The 17,718-nt window shown below is 40.7% G+C and overlaps 3 protein-coding genes across 3 annotated transcripts; 2 read left to right on the top strand and 1 right to left on the bottom strand.

The window, feature by feature from the left end:
- Positions 1 to 448: 448 nt before the first annotated feature.
- tspan36 (tetraspanin 36) lies at positions 449 to 7,571 on the bottom strand. The gene is made up of 7 exons (XM_070833736.1): positions 7,302 to 7,571; positions 3,706 to 3,897; positions 3,381 to 3,455; positions 3,156 to 3,251; positions 2,176 to 2,325; positions 1,834 to 1,917; positions 449 to 1,324 (listed from the first exon to the last, which is right to left on the bottom strand). Exons 1-7 carry the CDS (start codon positions 7,359 to 7,361, stop codon positions 1,244 to 1,246), a joined length of 738 nt encoding a protein of 245 aa, XP_070689837.1. The 5' UTR covers positions 7,362 to 7,571; the 3' UTR covers positions 449 to 1,243.
- Positions 7,572 to 10,095: 2,524 nt separating this feature from the next.
- Positions 10,096 to 10,984, top strand: LOC139203702 (protamine-like protein). Its single transcript, XM_070833544.1, has one exon. It carries the CDS (start codon positions 10,174 to 10,176, stop codon positions 10,726 to 10,728), a length of 555 nt encoding a protein of 184 aa, XP_070689645.1. The 5' UTR covers positions 10,096 to 10,173; the 3' UTR covers positions 10,729 to 10,984.
- A 3,119-nt stretch (positions 10,985 to 14,103) lies between these two features.
- Positions 14,104 to 17,157, top strand: mpeg1.1 (macrophage expressed 1, tandem duplicate 1). The gene is made up of 2 exons (XM_070834402.1): positions 14,104 to 14,561; positions 14,878 to 17,157. The coding sequence occupies exons 1-2, from the start codon at positions 14,112 to 14,114 to the stop codon at positions 16,555 to 16,557; spliced, it is 2,130 nt and encodes a 709-aa protein (XP_070690503.1). The 5' UTR covers positions 14,104 to 14,111; the 3' UTR covers positions 16,558 to 17,157.
- The last annotated feature ends 561 nt before the right edge of the window (positions 17,158 to 17,718 follow it).

Genomic DNA, 17,718 nt, shown 5'->3' with positions numbered 1-17,718 from the left:
ACATTCATCATTTTGAACACTGACAAGACTCATGTAAGATGAACACTCCTATCTTCTGTATGTACCACACTAAGGGCCTCTTTATCATCACAGTCAGGAGGTGAGAGAGAAAGATAACCACCACGTGTCACATTTAATGTGATGCTCTGAATGCACACTGCACAACACTGCTCTGCTGGAAAATAACCCTGCTTTTTGAAAAGAGGCCAGAGAGGTATTTTGGCACAAAGTTATCACAGGATTAGACATACCTGTTCGCCGTTTCCCTCAAATTTCATAACACAATGTATTACTGTCAGCATGTCCCACCTAGAAGCATGGATTTAATATTGTTAATTACAACGTGCTAGATCCCCCTCCTTAAAAACACAGACAATAAGGCAAAAGAATAATGTGAGATGACTGAACCAAACTACAAGTAATTGTGAAATTTTCATTTTTTTAATTTAGAAACACAATACACGCAACCAAAGTCAAAATATGTAGAACTATAACTTAATTCAATACAGTTAACAACTGACCTTAAAATTTGTATATGTATTTATACTCTACACTATATATACTGTTCGTGTGTATATATAAATATATATATATATATATGTAGATATACACACTCTGTTGGCTATAAATATGGCAACCCTAAGTAAGGCATTAAACCGCTGTCTTTTCATTCACAATCACAAAAAGTCCTTCATTAAAGTACACTCCAAAGAATAAGGTTCTTACTACATAATGCAGCAAACTGAGAAGGCCAGACAAGATTTACATGTGGAAGCTGTAAGCCTTGTCCAAAATGGTTTTCTTTTCGCTCACCTTTTCGTTCCTGTTACACTATGGAAGCTGCGGCAGGTTTACAGTTATAATCAGAAACTAAAACATGCTTTAGGGAGAAAGACTTTCAGCAAACAAAATCCAACAGGGACAGGGCAACATTTTCTATTTTTTTAATTACTTTTTCAAAATGATATTTTGTGCTATTACCACATGTGTTATCCCAGAAGAAATTTCATAGTTTGGCTGAGACAGTGCAGACACCTCATCGTAAACTTTTTCATAAAACCCTCCAAAGATGATCCCCTTCAGATTCAGACAAAGTTTGCCAGTTGTGTGTACTTTATGTGCCATTCTATCTGTTTAACGTTTGAACAATAATTGCCTTGGGTGCTTTTGTACAGTGCTGAGTAAGTGGTTAGCAAACCCTGTCAACCAAAATGAGGAGGCTGTAGGTGGTTGCAGGAAGTGTTCAGGCATAGAGAGGCTGGTAGCCGCTCCTCCGACCGCCGGTTCTGCAGGTGATCACACATACGCTCACCATCCCAAAGAACTGTGACAGGAAAGATAAATGTAATCAGACACAAGCTCTTAAAATTATTTTTCTGGACCTTTATGTTATGTGATGGGACAAGCTAAGGCACTGCTATATTTAAAGAGGTTATTCTTGCATCTGTAGCATATCTGTAGCTTTGCTTAAGCAGATTTTCATTAAACTGCTGTCCTCAACCTCTGTCGAAGTACAAGAATTACAAAGAAGCTCACTGTGAAAAGCATAATTGAATCAGTAAAGTGTATTACTACTGCAACGGCTGTCAGGATACCACACTGACCCTTTGCTCTGCCAAGGAATAGCCTTCAACAGAGATATTTGTGTGCTTTTGCATGGGTAGATTTGAAGACATATTCGTTTAATTTCATTCAACAGTACTCAAACTTGGTTTTCCAGCCCAGAGAAGCCTGGATTAGAAAATCCATGCACTGTAATGTAATGTAAATCCATGACATTGATGTACATTAATGCTCATTCACTGCTACTAAACTATATGTGACCATCGTTACCTTGACGATGGCGAATCCCAAAATGACCAGCATGGCGTAACCCAACACATCCTGTAAGAGGTGCTCCAGCTTGACCTCACAGCCCTAAAATAAACACAAATAAAGCAAAGTGAGTGCACATACTGTACACGTTAGAAATGACATGCTTTGTTGCCTCAGACGTGGGAGATAATGTGATTATGTTTGAGTCATAAAAAAGCATTAAAAACCATTCCGTGTAAAATAAACCTAGTAAATTGCTTACAATCCCAAGCACAGCATAATAAGAGGCACATGTAACTCCATGTACACAGATACTGTGTTTATGTGGAAAAGAGCCAAGTATGCGTCCGTATGATTTACCTCTACGTTCAGCAGGTCCAGTTGATCCAGTCTGCCAGTGCACTGTGTGGACGTGTTTTTACAGCAGGACAGAGGCACTGTGTTGTTGTGGCTGGTAAACCAGGAAGTGTTGGACCAGCTGGTGTAATTTTTGACTCCACAGCACTGCAACTGCACAGAGATGAGGAGAGAACAGACAGGAGTTAATATAGAACTCAAGAGGAGTCCACCATGTTTGTATGACGAGAGAGAAAGAGAGATAACAGAGAAAAGGAACGAATGACATGATGAGAGAAGACTGAGTGACAGTACAGGTGTTATTTAAGGATGTGTGAACACTTGTTTATTTTGTGACCTGCACACTTTCAATCAACTTTCATCTCTACTCCTGTGACAATTTTCATACGTTTCCCAGAATGCCTTTTGGTAAACCCAGAGGTGTGGATTTGGTGCATTAAGAGCATCTAAGTGCAGTGTGCAGAAAGCCTCTGGTGACATTAGTTGTATTTGCCCATATTTTTGAAGACTTCGCTCTAACAGTTAATTTTAGCAGTGCTACAAATATCATTGGGCCTTTTACCCTGACACGGCTATACAACATATCAACAGACTGTAAAACTAGGATGGATTTGCTCTTTATAGTCATTCAATTAAAAACAATTCAAGTACTTTCTGAAAAAAGAAAATATTTGTTAAATGGAAAGGATAACATAAGAAATTCTCATTTAAATATTAGCCTGCTGCTCACACATTTATGTAGCTGCTCTATCAGCTCTAACACAGTATATACAGTACACTGCCTATTAGCTGTTGCTGTTTCCAGGATGCATTTTTTTTTATTGAAAGGCAAGAGAGAGAAAGAGCGACTGAAAAGTAAATGCCAGAGGGAAGCGAAAGCAAGCAATGAAGAAAGACAACAAACAAAGCAGAAGAGGTTGAGGAGGTTGAAAGTGCAACTGAGAAAACAAAGCTATTTATACACAGTTGAATGTGACACCAACCTGAGTCTGAAGGTAGTCCACAGCTTTGGTCTCAGTGTCCTGTCCGTCATACTTTGCAAAGACGTCGTTCATTGAGCGCTCCAGGTCTCCGCTTATCTGGACAGACACAAGAAGAAGTTTACAACTGGGCTCATAGAGTATATAAATGTATCATGGCAGATTCAAAATGATGGTTATTAAACCGCCGATATAGTTCACCATCAGCAGCAAACATCTGTGACTCACCTTGCCTTGGTAGATGAAGCTAAAGACCAAAGCAGCCACTTCAGCGGCAAAGATCAACATGATGATCAGAAAGAACTGGAGAAAAAGAGAAAAGATGTGAAGAAATGTAGTGAGTAAAATAGAGTGAAAAGATAAGCAAAAGCTTGGGTAAACAAAAATGAAACATCAATGATAATAAATAGACTTTACTGACAGAAATGTTTGCAGTTGCATTTCCACCTTCAGATTCTGACAAATAAACAGATGCCAGCGAACAGAGAGGAAGCCTGAAGCACAAACCATGTCCTACAGCTCCCTCTCTCCTGCCACACACTCACAAACTTACAAAGCTAAGGCCGACTTTGGACTCCCGGATTGTAGCGCAGCATCCCACCAGACCAAAAACGAACATCACCACGCTGACGCCGATGATGATGGCTGCTGGGACCAGCGTGTACTTGTCCTGAATGAAGCTGTCAAAGTTGTCATAGCTCCTGATCACATAGGCGCCGACGTAGGCCAACGCTGCTCCTGCAGCCTGCAGGAAGGAGAAAACATCTTCATCATGTGTTACACATCAAAGTGTTGAATCACAATGAACCAGCTGGCAATATGGTTATGGTAAGAACACACATATAACCTGGAGAACAATGGATCATTGTGCTTTTACTTGCATTTACCAAAGAACGCTACTGCAGAAATGAACACACACTGATACAACTGAAGGGACTGGTCACATGATGACATAATGACATAATGATGTTTTTGATGATTCTGATGATGATGATTCTGTACGTCAAAAGCGAGAAACTGAGAGGAATGAGCTGTTTTTCAACTTTCCATTCATTGATACTGATGATAAAATCCAAGCTAGTCAGTTTGGTCTTGTTCTGTCAACACGACGTAACACGCAGGTATAAAAGAAGGGAGAGATAGCAACACGTGGTATTCCACATAACACCATGAATACCACCGAATATAAAGAGAGAACAAAACAGCTTGTTAAATCGCTGTTAGATAAAGCACGACGACATTTGTTCTCCCTTCATCATCTGCTTTGATCTCGTGATGAACTCAGGCCTCAGGCTACGAGGGTCACTGATGGTCCCTCCTGATGGAGTCAGATGTAGATTAGGCATTAAGTCACCCCACCATCGTGACTTTTCTTCAAGCCATGCTTCAGTAATGAGCTCCTCAATCATGAGACTACATGTATGCGGGCCACTTTTGTCCATATATACAGACCACACTGGGATCACAGTGACCATTTTAAAACCCAAATGCTTCAAGAACAGAGGCAACTGTTCAGAAAACAATAGCTCTAAAGTGTTTATCTCACTGTCAGCACTCTTGAATTCCCTTGAATGCCCTTCCAGTCTGTGATAAGAGGCCCAATAGTGTGGGGAAAAAGAACAAAAAAAAAAAGTTACAGAAATAACACCTCAGAATCTATACAGTTATGTGTGTCCTATTTTCTAATGACAAAAGGAGAACAAGTGATCAGCTAAGTTTCCCTTGAATGCAAAAAAGATGATGCCTCTACTTACAACTAAAAAAAAAAAAAATATGAAATTCCCCCTTCATGTTTGTCAGTGGATTATTTCCAGTGTTACTTCCCTGGAACGAGGTTTGTGCAGCCTAACAATCATTCATCCTCCTGTTCAGCCTCATGACTCAGTTCTCTTAATCACTCCATAGTCACGGGATCCCTGTGGGGTAGTTACTCTACCCCCCTCCCGTCCCCCTTCACCCATAATCTTTCCAGAAATTCTGATCTTGTGCCTAAGAAGCAGCACAAAGAGGCTTACACAACGTATAGCGCTCCTGCACGGTGCCACCTCTGTGGAATGTGAGAAACCTCTGATCTGAGGGGATGATTTTAGTCAGCTCCTGCATGAGAAACGTACTAGCACTGTATCTCAGACCCGGTTCCTGGGGGCAGACATGTTGTCGCTGTAGTTTAACAAATTGGGAGAGAAAGTAGCCAAGTCGTTTCTGCTCACGTGCTCCCAAACACTCACAACACATTCACCTTTAAAACTTTTGATTTCCCCCTTAGATAATCCCATTTGTTTAGGAAAAAAAACAAAGACACTTTTCATTACATTGATCACATTTCAGAATAACAAGAAACCATGCTTCATCACAGCACCAATACATCAAATAGAAATATTCTAATTGCTAAGTGGATCATTTTCACTGAATATTTGCCATCTTTTGAAACTTTAGGATCTCTAAAAGACTTGTGTGGGTTTGCTCAAAGTTGAGCTGCAATAATGTGGTTTTGTAAAGACAGGCCGACTGGCAGAATTTAATATTTTGATTGAATTATTATTTTTTTTTAACATCCCTCCTACGCTGAAGTTAAACTTACTACATAACTGAGGTGCAGCTGTTTGAGAAAACAGGACTATTCCTGATGAGTGCACGATATCTGTTTTATAACTCAAAGGGTGATCAAATTGAATCTTTACTGCTGTGCAACTACAAACCTGCAGTGTATGTGACAGATGTTGTGTGTGATGCCAAGCTGGTGAGAAAAACAAGAAGAGACTGTTAAACTTTGAATAGTTGGCCTAAACTAAAAACTAGACGTTCGTCTTTGGCTTTGTAGGAGGAAAAATATGTTAAAGTCTGCCTGACTGTCCAGAGGAGTTTCATGAGAACATCCACAACCATTCCTGGCATGGCAAGATAATCCAAGTTAGAAACAGGATAACACACACACAAAGTGAAAAGCAGGATGTGACACACATATAATTCACCAGAATAATCATACACACACCAAATAAAATCACGCCCAATGCAATACACACAGATTAAGTAGTGATGCAGTATTAAAGTATAAAAGCCCCTGAAGATGATCAGAACTTTGGAATTGAAATCGATACTGAAGTGCTTTGTGAAGCTGTGTTGTACCAAATAAATTCCCACAGGCTGCTGCAGTTGCTGTGCGGCTGATTCCTTTAATTTTCCACAACAGCTTCTGCTGTCTTGTGACAAGCTAGTGTCTCCACTCTTATAAAATAACATTTGTTAAACTTCAGCTCTCCGTGTTTGTGTGTTATTTCACGTATTACAGCTGAATTTAGAGTATGTTGATGGGTGAAGGAAAGCAATCAACCCCACACACAATAGAAATTATTCAGGTCTAAACATTCGATCAGGAAGATGGAGAATAAGGAAGTAAGAAGTAGACGTGGGCATTTGAATTAAAGAGATAAACCATGCCCCCGTTTTCACTTTCAAATACACAGAACAAAGAGGCCAGTTCCCTCTCACAGTAATCAAATCACACAGACATCAGTCACAGAAAAGACTGACAGACTGACAGACAAGTGAACTCTGCCTCTTTCAAACCCATTTCCTCTGAAGGAGACTGAGAAGAGCTGAGAGCTGTTTGCCAGCGAGGCATAATGGAAATAAATGGGGAGAATTAACCAATAATGAGCCAACATTACACAAATCCAAAGTTTACTTTGATACAAAGGCAAACATGGAATGAGTCAAAGTTCAAGCTGAAAGGCTGGTAATGTTACAGTAAAACCCACTGAGTCAGAGCTCTCCAGGCCTCTTCTGGCCAGAAATTCACACTTTGAGGGAAATATCATATATTGGCTATAGCCATTCTTTAAAAAAAAAACAAAAAAACTCCGCAGATATGAACTATATTAAGATACAGTAAAATGAGGAAGTGCAATTGAGAGATGTCGACTGTGCTGGCCAGACAACAGGGGCAGGAGGGCAGGATGCCAGGATGTTTATCAGGGTGTCCATCCTCACTCTGATTTTACAGGCTTTACAGGATGAAAACCTTTAAGGACGCGCAGACGTCTGAATAAGAGAGGATTCTACCGAGCACGTTTCATGTCTCCTTCCTCCATCCTAGAAAACAGTCGGTGTGCAAATCTGTGCAGGTGGAGAAATAACAGCGCGGCTTACCCAAAACACCAAGCTGAGGAAGAGGAGGACGGTCTTGGACGTGAAAATCCCGCAGTCCATGTTAGCTGAGGATATTGAAGGAGGACTGTGGAGTTGTTTTCTTGTTTTTGTTTTTATCTCCGCAGAGCTTCTCCTCCTGCTGCTGCTGCTTCAGTCACAAGTTCTCTCAATCTGTTTGGCTTCAGTGACTGAGATCACATGGTCACATGCTTTGGGGAGGAGAGCGATCTATCAGAGCAGGTCCTACAGCCGTCCAGTCCGCCTGCATCACATCACACACCAAGAAAGGGAAAACCTCCCAGAGAGAGAGAGAGAAAAAAAAATCATACAAAAGACTTTAATGACGAAAGGAAAACTAGGAAGGTGGTTAAGTGCAGCTACTCCTTACACACAGTCATACCAGCCTACTGCATCCCATCACATGGCTGAGTGATGACTGTTTCTTACTATGGGAGCACAACATGAGGTAACTGCTGCTCCTCTGACTATGACACAGATACAGATTCCTTGTACTGTACTTTTCAACAGCCCACTACCCTAAAATGATTACTCTATGGGCCCATTTGTTCAATTCCTTACTCTTTTTCTCTTAAGTCCCTGCAGATGTAAATTAGACAAACTCACAAAAACCGTACAGCAGTTTCAGTAAATGTTTGCTCAAGGAAGTAAAAGTTTTGGTTTAATCATGGGAAAACATGTCACCTACACCAAGACCGAATCCAAGCTGTGTACAGTATAGTGTTAAAGAAGGTAAAAGGGCATGTGGGTGTAAGGGTGTGCCTTTACCTGATCTGATATGTCTGTGTCATTTCCTGCTCTCCACTCCAGTCCAGTGTTAAGGTGGATTTAAATGTTTCCATACTCCTCATCTACAGAGAAAAGATTACCTGTAGGTTTTTTTTTTAATGCGCCAAACACACATGCCAATGACCTTCAGTGGACACTTTGAAATGTAAGTTTATAGACATAAATTCTGCTCTCACTCTGTTGTGATATTTACTGTCTGTGTGGAAGTGTGTGTCTGCTTGTATATTAGTGTATAACAGGCGCTATCAGTGCACTACAGAAGGCAAGACTGCGTTTGCCAATCTTCTCCTGCGCGCGCACACACACACACTTTATCTCACAATAATGAAAATAAAAAAAGTGTGAGAGGGAGACAGAGATAAAGTCTCTTTAGTTTGAACAATTTCTTGAGGCATTTTTGAAGCAGCATATATCCAGCAGTAATATTCCAGGCCATGTGTCCACTAATCAACTCCAGTTTAAGACAAACAGCATCAGAGAGTTGGGGCATGTTTTAAGTTTAAGATTTAAACAGTATTTTACAAGCTCAATGTCATGCAAATGCCATTTTAGAGTGGTTCAAAAGCACAGTCCGTGAACTTAAAGGACTAACACAACATCAGAATTTAAGTAGCTGCAATCTATTTTCTACTGTTGTTGAATTTCTCTTCATAATGTCTATTAACAACATCAGAAACCGGAAACCATTTGTAATATGATTCATGTGCGGAACACAAAAAAAAACAAAACACAGATTATTCTAAAAATGAATCAAACTACTGAATCACATCATCTATGTGAACATACCTGTAATTTGGTCAAAATGAAATTACTGATTGTGCACAAACATGAGACAAAGAACAAGAGGATTGTAATAATATAAAGTACTATTTTATGCTTGACATCTAACTGAAAACATTTCAAATAGTCCTCTATACTATATTCACCCACTGTACTGTACATTAGAGTATTTTGTGCTGTTAATTTACCAAATGCACCACAGAGTGAGGACAGGCTGTCAGAGGAACATTCAGTCCATTATGATGCCATTACCTTATTGATTACTTGGCACTTTGTTTGATTAATGAATTTATAAGGACACAACACATTAAAAGCTCATGATGGAATTGTTACGTTTTTTTATGGTATTATTTATTATTATAATTATCAGAGTGGTCGTCAAACCCTAGATTGGAACTTAAATAAGAAATTAACTGGTTTTACATTACATAGGTGCACAGTAATGGGAGAGCATACTTCAGTGGTTAAAACGTTTAAAAAGACCCGGGAAATTAATCTTAAATGTGTTTCTGTGCTGCCCCTGTGGCTGATATCTCTTATTCTGGCTCAGCTCCATCTCCCTCCACACAGAGGAGACAAACAGGAGCCTACAGTAATACTGTCACTGCATAACACACAGTGTGATGACATGAAAATTAGTTTACTGTTGTTTAACTTGTTTCACCTCACACAGTCTTCAAAGCTGTCCTGCCTCCTCTCCTCTCAGAGTGATACCGAGGTCACTGTATGGTGGGTCTGCAAGGCAACTGTGTTTCTTTGGGCATCTTTAATTGAATTTAATTAGCAAAAACGGTTGAAATAAAACTAAGTTTTGGAGCCAGTGTATCAGGCACATTACTATTTAAGATTATTCAATTATAAAAGTCTGCACGTGATCGTTTAGAGGGTGTAATCTTGTTCAAATGTCCAAAATATACGTTTCATATTGCACATTACAACTGCCAGCTTGTAATTAAACACAACACAATTTAATATATTTTATGAAATCCATCAATAAAAATATAGCTGTCCACACTTCAGATTCCGCTGATTCTTATGGCGTGCTTTTTATATGAATTTCTAACTTTTTACGCAAGGATTTTACAGAATAATCCAGTTGGAGAAAACACAACCTTTATCAGTGTGAGGGGAAGATGAGGCGCACCGTGGTGCCGAGGCTCACTCTACACGGTTCTCATGTGGGCTTTATAAAGGCTGCACTTGCCAAGAGGGCACGAGCAGATATCACTCTGTCCTTTCTCTCTCTCAACCCCACTGATCTGATCCTGGCATTAACGCTATTACAATGTCTTCTGCTGCGACTGCTTTGCCCCCGGCGGCCAAATCTCCCAAGAAGAGAGCCAAGTCTCAGAGGAAGCAGACGGGCCCCACAGTGTCAGACCTGATACTGAAGGCCGCGGCCGCGTCCAAGGAGCGCGGCGGCGTGTCCCTGGCAGCCCTGAAGAAGGCTTTGAAGGCCGGAGGATACGACGTGGTCAAGAACAAAGCCAGAATCGTTAGCGCCATCAAACGCTTGGTGGCCAACAAATCTCTGGTCCAAACCAAAGGCACCGGGGCCTCTGGCTCCTTCAAGCTGAACAAGAAGCCCCCCACTCCTCGAAAGAAGAAAGTGGTTAGAAAGAAGAAGCCAAAGGCGAAAAAGGTCAAGAAAGTCCGCGCCAAGAAAGCAGCCGGAGGTGCCACTCCAGCAGCCAAGAAGTCACCTAAAAAGAAGGCCACAAAGAGTCCTAAGAAAGCCAAGAGGCCCGCTGCGGCCAAGAAGCCCAAGAAGCCAAAGAGTCCTAAAAAGGCCAAACGGGTCGCCAGGTCTCCCAGGACCAGGGCTGCTGCCAAGAAGTGAGATCTCTCCTAATGAACACTTGATGCTGACCAAACGCCTTTCTGGTGGGGTTTGACTCATGTGTGGACTAAACTTCTGCATTCATACTCATGTTATTCATGAACTCTGCTTTAGTTTTAGAGTTTTGCGATTTGACAGTTTTTCTATAATAGAAAATACTGAAAATGCTGTTGTGACCACCCTTGACACCAGCTGCGTTGTTCTGTAAAGAGTAAAACTGCAAATGTTTGAAACAATAAATCTATTTTAATTTATAGAGCGTGTCGATTTTGAACAAAAATAACTTAAGCAAACTGTGTATCACCTATAGCATTTATATGCTGGATAAGCACTGCTGCGACAATATTAAACTGAAAAAATCAAACTTCACTGAGCCTTTACTGATGTCAGTTTTACGTTTTTCAGCCTGTATTTAAATTTATGTTGTTTATGAGTGTGGCCTTGTCATGTCAGTTCCACAACGTCCATAGTTATCAATTACACAACACAATGCTCCTCATTTTATAGATGCGTAAATGAAATGATGATGATTAGTATGTGTCCAAAATTTGAATTTATTGCCAACTGTTGAGTGCCCGTTGATTTCAGTCACATCATCACTCACAGTGATGCAAGAAAACGCACAAGAGCGCGCGGAACGTTTTGGAGCGGCGTTTTTACGCACCGTTACGCACAGAGACTACGGCGTCCAGCACAAAATGTGGTCACAAATCCACCCGAATAAAAGATGTTTATGCTTCTGGAGAAACGGTCACGTATTTGACACAGACCCTTTATCACACAACTGCAAGTAAAAGTTTGTTGAAAAGTAACTTGGAGAGTTTTTGTTTTGCTTGCGCCAATTTGAAGTGGAGATCGCCATCGGCAGACTTCTGGGTGGGACCAGGTCGTCCATAAAACAGCAGCTGATGACACTCGCCAGCTGCTCGCCAAACGCAGCTTATCATCTCTGACAACAGTGGGACTTGATGGGCGTGACAAGCCGTGTTCGTTGGGGTTCCTCTTATCTGCAGCAGAAAAACACATGACAGCAGATGAAATAGTGGTGATTTTGAGTTAGTGTGGCAAAACAGAGAGGTGGTATTTCAATCGGTAATGCGTCAAATAAATAAATAGGAGAAAAAGCTGCTATGATCCATATTCATATATAACTTAGAGCCTTTGAATGCTATCAGAATCAGAATCAACTTTATTGGCCAAGTTTGAACAGGCAAGCAAGGAATTTGACTCGGTGAAACTTGACTCTCTATGTACAGTGAGGAGAAAAATAGAAATAAACTACAACAATAGGAAAAGAACAGGACAATATAAACAATATATAACTCTTTAACAACGGTATGTACAATAGATATACAGTATACAGTCCCTGACAAAAGTCTTGTCGCTTACCGAAGTTGTTGGAACAACAAATAATAACTTGTAGTTGATCAATTGGAATCTGAAATGGCTTATATGAAAGGCAAAGGCCTCTGGATTATGTGTATTGTATCAAAATAAGGTTTTGTATCATTCATTGAGTTTTATCATTTAATTAGAACAGAAAGGTCAGATTTGGCTTGGACAAAAGTCTTGTCGTGCCTTTAAATGATTCAACCAATCACAGATTAGAGCTTCACACATATGATTGGCATATAGAATTATTACATTTATTATTATTGTTTGCCTTGATATTGCCATCATACTATCAGCAGCCTTCCTAATCTTACCTGTTATAAATGATTTATGCTTACAGTCTACCTCACAACCTAATTATAGATCGTTTGCAAGTCATCTTGTTACCTTCATGCGTGGTGACTCATACAGCTGTAGAGTTCATCAGGTCATTGGTTTGGTGTTGCCATCTACTGGCCGGATTCAGGAACGATGAATTCACTGGAGAGGCAGCTGGAGTCGGGTAGGACTGCTGGCCAGGGAGGGTCACCTCCGGTCAGCTTTCATTAGTCATATTTCATTGTACCAAATTCAGTTTGGCAGCTGTGCAGCCACTTCACTGCAACAACACATAAGACCACAAGTATGAGATATTTCATATAGAACTGTAGCTAAAAATGAAGAGTGCTTTGAAGATGGTTAATGGGAAGTGACAAATATTCATGTAAACTAGTAAAGATTTAATTAGTCTAATCGTTACAAGAAAAGAATTGGCAATCAATAGAAAACAAGTTATCACTACCAAAGTTATTAGAGCAGTAACATAATAAAGCAGTAAGTAGTAAAAAAAAGGGGATAAGTATTAAAAAACTAATGTAAGAACATGCAATTAAGAAGTGCAGTTAAATGTTAAACTGTTATATCTAACTGTCAGTGTTTGTATTTATTTTAAGTGGTGTTTAAATATCAAATATGACTAAATATATTAAGTCATCCTGTGCTGAAAATCTGTACCCATAGTTATGGTTAAATGTAGAAGAGGTGTACTTGTCACACGCGATCCTGTAATTGTCAATGTGTTTTTCAGAGGTGTGGTGTGGGAGCAGTCAGCTAGTGCAAACATTACTGATTTACATACTTTCACATATTAACTGGAAATAAACAACAAAATTGAAAATTCCCCTTATGGGATATAGGACAAAACATTTCACAGTGCACCTTATATTGTTTTACTCATCTTTTGTAGTTTGCCAAATGTTCAAGCTTAAACTTGATTGTTGGGAGATTGAATTCTGCGGACATTCCCAGTGACGCACACTCATGTGACAGTAAACATGTGAAAACAGCCACTTCCTTTATCTAGATCTTGTTTTTACATCTGCTTTCTGTTCCCTTTGATAAGAGGAAGTCAATAAACAATTGTACCTTTACCTTAAAAGTAGAAAAACTATGTGACACAGAGTATTTATCAACCAAAATCTTTAAGCTCTGGTCTCATGAGTTTATGTTAAGCTTTAAGTTTCATTCTCTTTTTCTTATCCACTCTCTTGTGTGCACTTCTAAATCACTTTCATTTCCGCACACTGTGCTTCCATTATCAAAGCATGCACTGATTGAGGAAACACATCTTTTAGTCAAATGAACTAATCCAAATCACACAATTGTAACTTATAAAAACATCCCCTATTGAAGGTTTTATGATATTGCCTTTAGATAAGGTCATATTATACTTTGAAGTTCTCTTTCTGTGATAGAAAATAACATAAGCAAAGTCATACATTAGGAAGAGTACTGAGTTCTTTTTTTCTGTTAATAAGTTGCCAATACTACATTACTTTGGGGTAAAGAATGACTTATGACAATGAAAGCAAAATCTCATCATCCCTCATCAGTTCTCAAACGAGTTGTTCCTGTTTGTCACAAGATAAACTGCATAAGAGGAGGAGGATCTTGGCTTGAACCTGACATTCTGACTGAGATGACTATCTCAGTCCTGTTTTGACACAACCATCATGCAGGCAGCCGTGATCCTCGGGGCTCTCTCTCTCCTTCACGTCTGCTCTTCAGTCCCCATCAGCCGCCCCTCCAACTGGCTCAGACAATGTCGAGCCTCCACCAACTTCTCCATCACGGCGCTGGAGGTGCTGCCGGGCGGAGGCTGGGACAACCTCCGGAACATGGATATGGGGCGAGTCATGAACCTCAGCTACTTCGAGTGCCAGACCACGGAGGACGGGCTCTACTTCATCCCGGATGAGGTGTTTGTCATCCCCCACAAGGAGACGGGCGTGGAGACAAACTCTGAGATAATCAGCTCCTGGCTGGAGCAGAAGAGCTCAACATCTCACTCAATAAATGCGGATGTATCCTTCCTCTCTGTACTGAATGGCAAGTTTTCTACAGAGAACCAGAGGATGAAAACCCATCAGATCAAAGACTCTTCAACTACAGCCAGAGTGCAAGTAAGTTTTTATTTTCCATTGTTCGAATGAATAAAATAAAAAGCACATGTAGTTGTGGCAGTGATTTTCTTTGTGTATTAAAAAATGACTGGATTACTACATGAACTACATGGATCACTTACAAATTTGGTTGTTAAAAATGTTGAGTGCCTCTATTTACAGAGACAGTACGCATTTAACAGTGTTAAACAGACGGATGTTACAGATGTCACCTTAAAAAGCAAATAGAGGAAAGGAACAGAAAATTAATAAACAGAAATAAGTATGACCAACAAACAAATTATAACATAATGATATCTAATCTTTGTCCTCAAAGGTTCGTAACTTGATCTACACAGTGAAGGCTTATCCAGACTTCACCCTGGACACGCGCTTTGTTCAACAAGCCAAAGAGATAGCCGATGCAATTGAAAACAATCAAACGAGGAATGCAGACTATCTGTCTGAGAAGATGGTGTTGGACTATGGCACCCATGTTATCACTAGTGTTGATGCAGGGGCTACTTTGGTGCAGGAAGACTACCTCCGTTCATCATATGTGTCGGACAGTGTGTCAGACAGTTCCACTGTCAAGGCACAGGCAGGGTTAAACTTTTTTGACAAACTAAAGTTTGACATAAGCAGTCAAACTACCCAACAGAGCTCATCACTTCAAACATACCAGTCCAATATTCAGTACTCTCTTATCCAAAGTCATGGGGGCGGCATACCTTTCTACCCTGGCATCACTCTGCAGAAGTGGCAAGAAAGTACCAGGAACAACCTGGTTGGCATTGATCGGTCAGGACTTCCCCTACACTACTTTATCAACAGCAACACTTTCACTGATCTGCCGCTCCCTACAATTGGCAAAGTGGCTCTTACAGTGAGTCAGGCCATAGAGCGATACTACAAGGTCAACACACGGCCTGGGTGTGTCGACGTCACCTCCCTAAACTTTAACTTCCAAGCCAACATCGACGATGCATCCTGTGAGGGTCCTGCTACAAACCTCAGTTTTGGAGGCGTCTATCAACAGTGTAGTCAACTCAGCTCAGATGCAGGTCCACTATGTGCTTCCCTGGCCCAGAAAAACCCCGACACAGGTGACTTCTCCTGTCGGTCACCCTATTCCCCCACGTTACTGAGATCAGAAGTGAGGCAGCAGGGTTACACTACATATGATTGCCATGATCACACCTATCATTGTGGGTTCCTTGGCTTTTCACATTGCCATCGTCAAGAGTGTCAGGACAACTACCATGTTCGCTCTGCTCGTATCGACACCTACTGGTGCTCTGTAAGTGGAAAGGCCCCCGACAACTCAGGGTATCTGTTTGGAGGCATATACGGTCCTTCTCTCCTGAACCCCCTCACTAATTCCAAAAACTGCCCCCCAAACTTCATCCCACTAAAGTTTCTCTCAGATGGCCAAGTGATCTGTGTGAGCCACGACTATGAATCTGGCACCAGGTACTCAGTGCCATTCGGAGGCCTCTTCAGTTGTCAGTCAAGCAACCCCCTGGCAGGGAATCAACGTCGCTGCCCTCCCAAGTTCAGTCAGCACCTCACTACAGTGAGCGATGGCTGTGAAATTCTCTATTGTGTGCAGTCAGGACTGTTCACTGGTGGACAGCTGCTTCCAGTACACCTCCCTCCTTTCACTAAGCCTCCGCTTGTAAGCATGCAGGCCACAAACACGGTTATGGTGATGACTGACGGAGATCAGAGCTGGGTCAGAGTGGGGCAGACCAAGGCTTGGAAACTGGCCAAACCAGAGGAAATCAAGGAAATGGTACAGAAGCTTAACCCAGAGTTGAGTCAGATGACCGGTGGAGAAAAGGCAGGGATAGCCTTTGGGGTGATGGGTATGATAGTGCTGGTAGCAGTGGCAGTAATTCTGATGAAGAGAAGGAGGAGGCTGTCTGGGCTTGGTAGAGCTAGAGGCTACAAGGAAATACGTGGAGAGGTTGAGCGTGATGAAGAAGAGAGTGTGACGCAGCAAGATGAGGCTTGAGTTGAACACACAGATTAGAGGCTTGGCATCCAGAAACGGCAATTAATCTGCTGTGACATATTTTGTTTTTAACTTCCTTGTTGATTGCCACCTCAGTCACACATCTCACAGGAGTGGAAAGTGTTCATGTTTAAGGGCTCCCAGTACTTGGTATTACTTTTTTTTTTTTAAAAATGTCTATGAAACCAAATCAGAAATTCTATGGCTGCTACAAAACTGCTATGGCTAGTATAACTATGGCTTGTAAATGTAATAATATGACGATATCATATTATGTTAGATCTGAAGTAGCAAGCTGCCTTACAGTGAACTAATGCTGCCCTCATGAGGCCGTGATCGACAATATTATGCTGTTTATAAACATTTCCATTCTCCATTTAAGAGCTTGATTGATTTGTATGGCTCTGTTTGATGTACTATTCACAAAACATGTTGTTGCTTATACCTTTTTTTTTTTACATTTTGTGAAACTTTTCAATACATGAATAAAACTTTTTGTATCATGTCAATACAATTTGCAAATGGATTTATAAATATATATCCATTAAACTCTTCTGCACTGCATCTAACTACTAATTAAAGTTATGTAAAACAATTTAATAGTGTGTCCATGTGTATATTGTATTCATGCTTAGTATGTCTCTGTTCATGAAAATTTCAAGACATGCCCTAAATCCACTCAAAATACCTTGGTCAGTGGTCATTTAAAGTAACAGGCCTTCTAGCAGGTCTGTGTGATGCGCATGAGTTTTTTCAAGCTTAACAAACGGAGTTGCATGTTTGACCAAAATCCAAACTCGTATTATCTTAAACTTTTCACAGTGGAAATTATATTTAGACTACAGTGTTGAAATAATAGGTAAGCATGCACTAGTCTGTAAACGTGGCACCAAAGTACAGACTGGTTTCTCTAAATAAAACAAAAAATTTGGGCTGAAAAATCTGTGTCTCATTTTGAATGAAACTTCTTGCACAGAGAGCAAAGAAATCTGACTGAGAAAACCACCAGACATTCCACCCACATCCATAAGTAGACAGTGGCACAGCTGACCTCATGGTTTTTGGAAGGTTATCGGTGCAGAGACAGGCTGGCTCAGACATTATACAGACAAAAGCACACACACAGTCACTCCAACAGACACACAAGTACTGTGCACTCAC

The sequence above is a fragment of the Pempheris klunzingeri genome, chromosome 7 (genome assembly GCF_042242105.1).
Source record: "Pempheris klunzingeri isolate RE-2024b chromosome 7, fPemKlu1.hap1, whole genome shotgun sequence".
Taxonomy (NCBI): Eukaryota; Metazoa; Chordata; class Actinopteri; order Acropomatiformes; family Pempheridae; genus Pempheris; species Pempheris klunzingeri.
This window is presented reverse-complemented; position numbering and strand designations above follow the sequence as displayed.

Excerpts from the sequence above, each read along its gene's own strand:
- LOC139203702 (XM_070833544.1), top strand. The coding sequence starts at position 10,174 with ATGTCTTCTGCTGCGACTGCTTTGCCCCCGGCGGCCAAATCTCCCAAG.
- tspan36 (XM_070833736.1), bottom strand. The coding sequence starts at position 7,361 with ATGGACTGCGGGATTTTCACGTCCAAGACCGTCCTCCTCTTCCTCAGC. Across the intron at positions 3,898-7,301 it reads TCCTCAGCTTGGTGTTTTGG|GCTGCAGGAGCAGCGTTGGC; the intron begins GTAAGCCGCGCT and ends TCCTTCCTGCAG. Across the intron at positions 1,325-1,833 it reads TGGGATTCGCCATCGTCAAG|TTCTTTGGGATGGTGAGCGT; the intron begins GTAACGATGGTC and ends TTCCTGTCACAG.
- mpeg1.1 (XM_070834402.1), top strand. The coding sequence starts at position 14,112 with ATGCAGGCAGCCGTGATCCTCGGGGCTCTCTCTCTCCTTCACGTCTGC. Across the intron at positions 14,562-14,877 it reads CAACTACAGCCAGAGTGCAA|GTTCGTAACTTGATCTACAC; the intron begins GTAAGTTTTTAT and ends TTGTCCTCAAAG.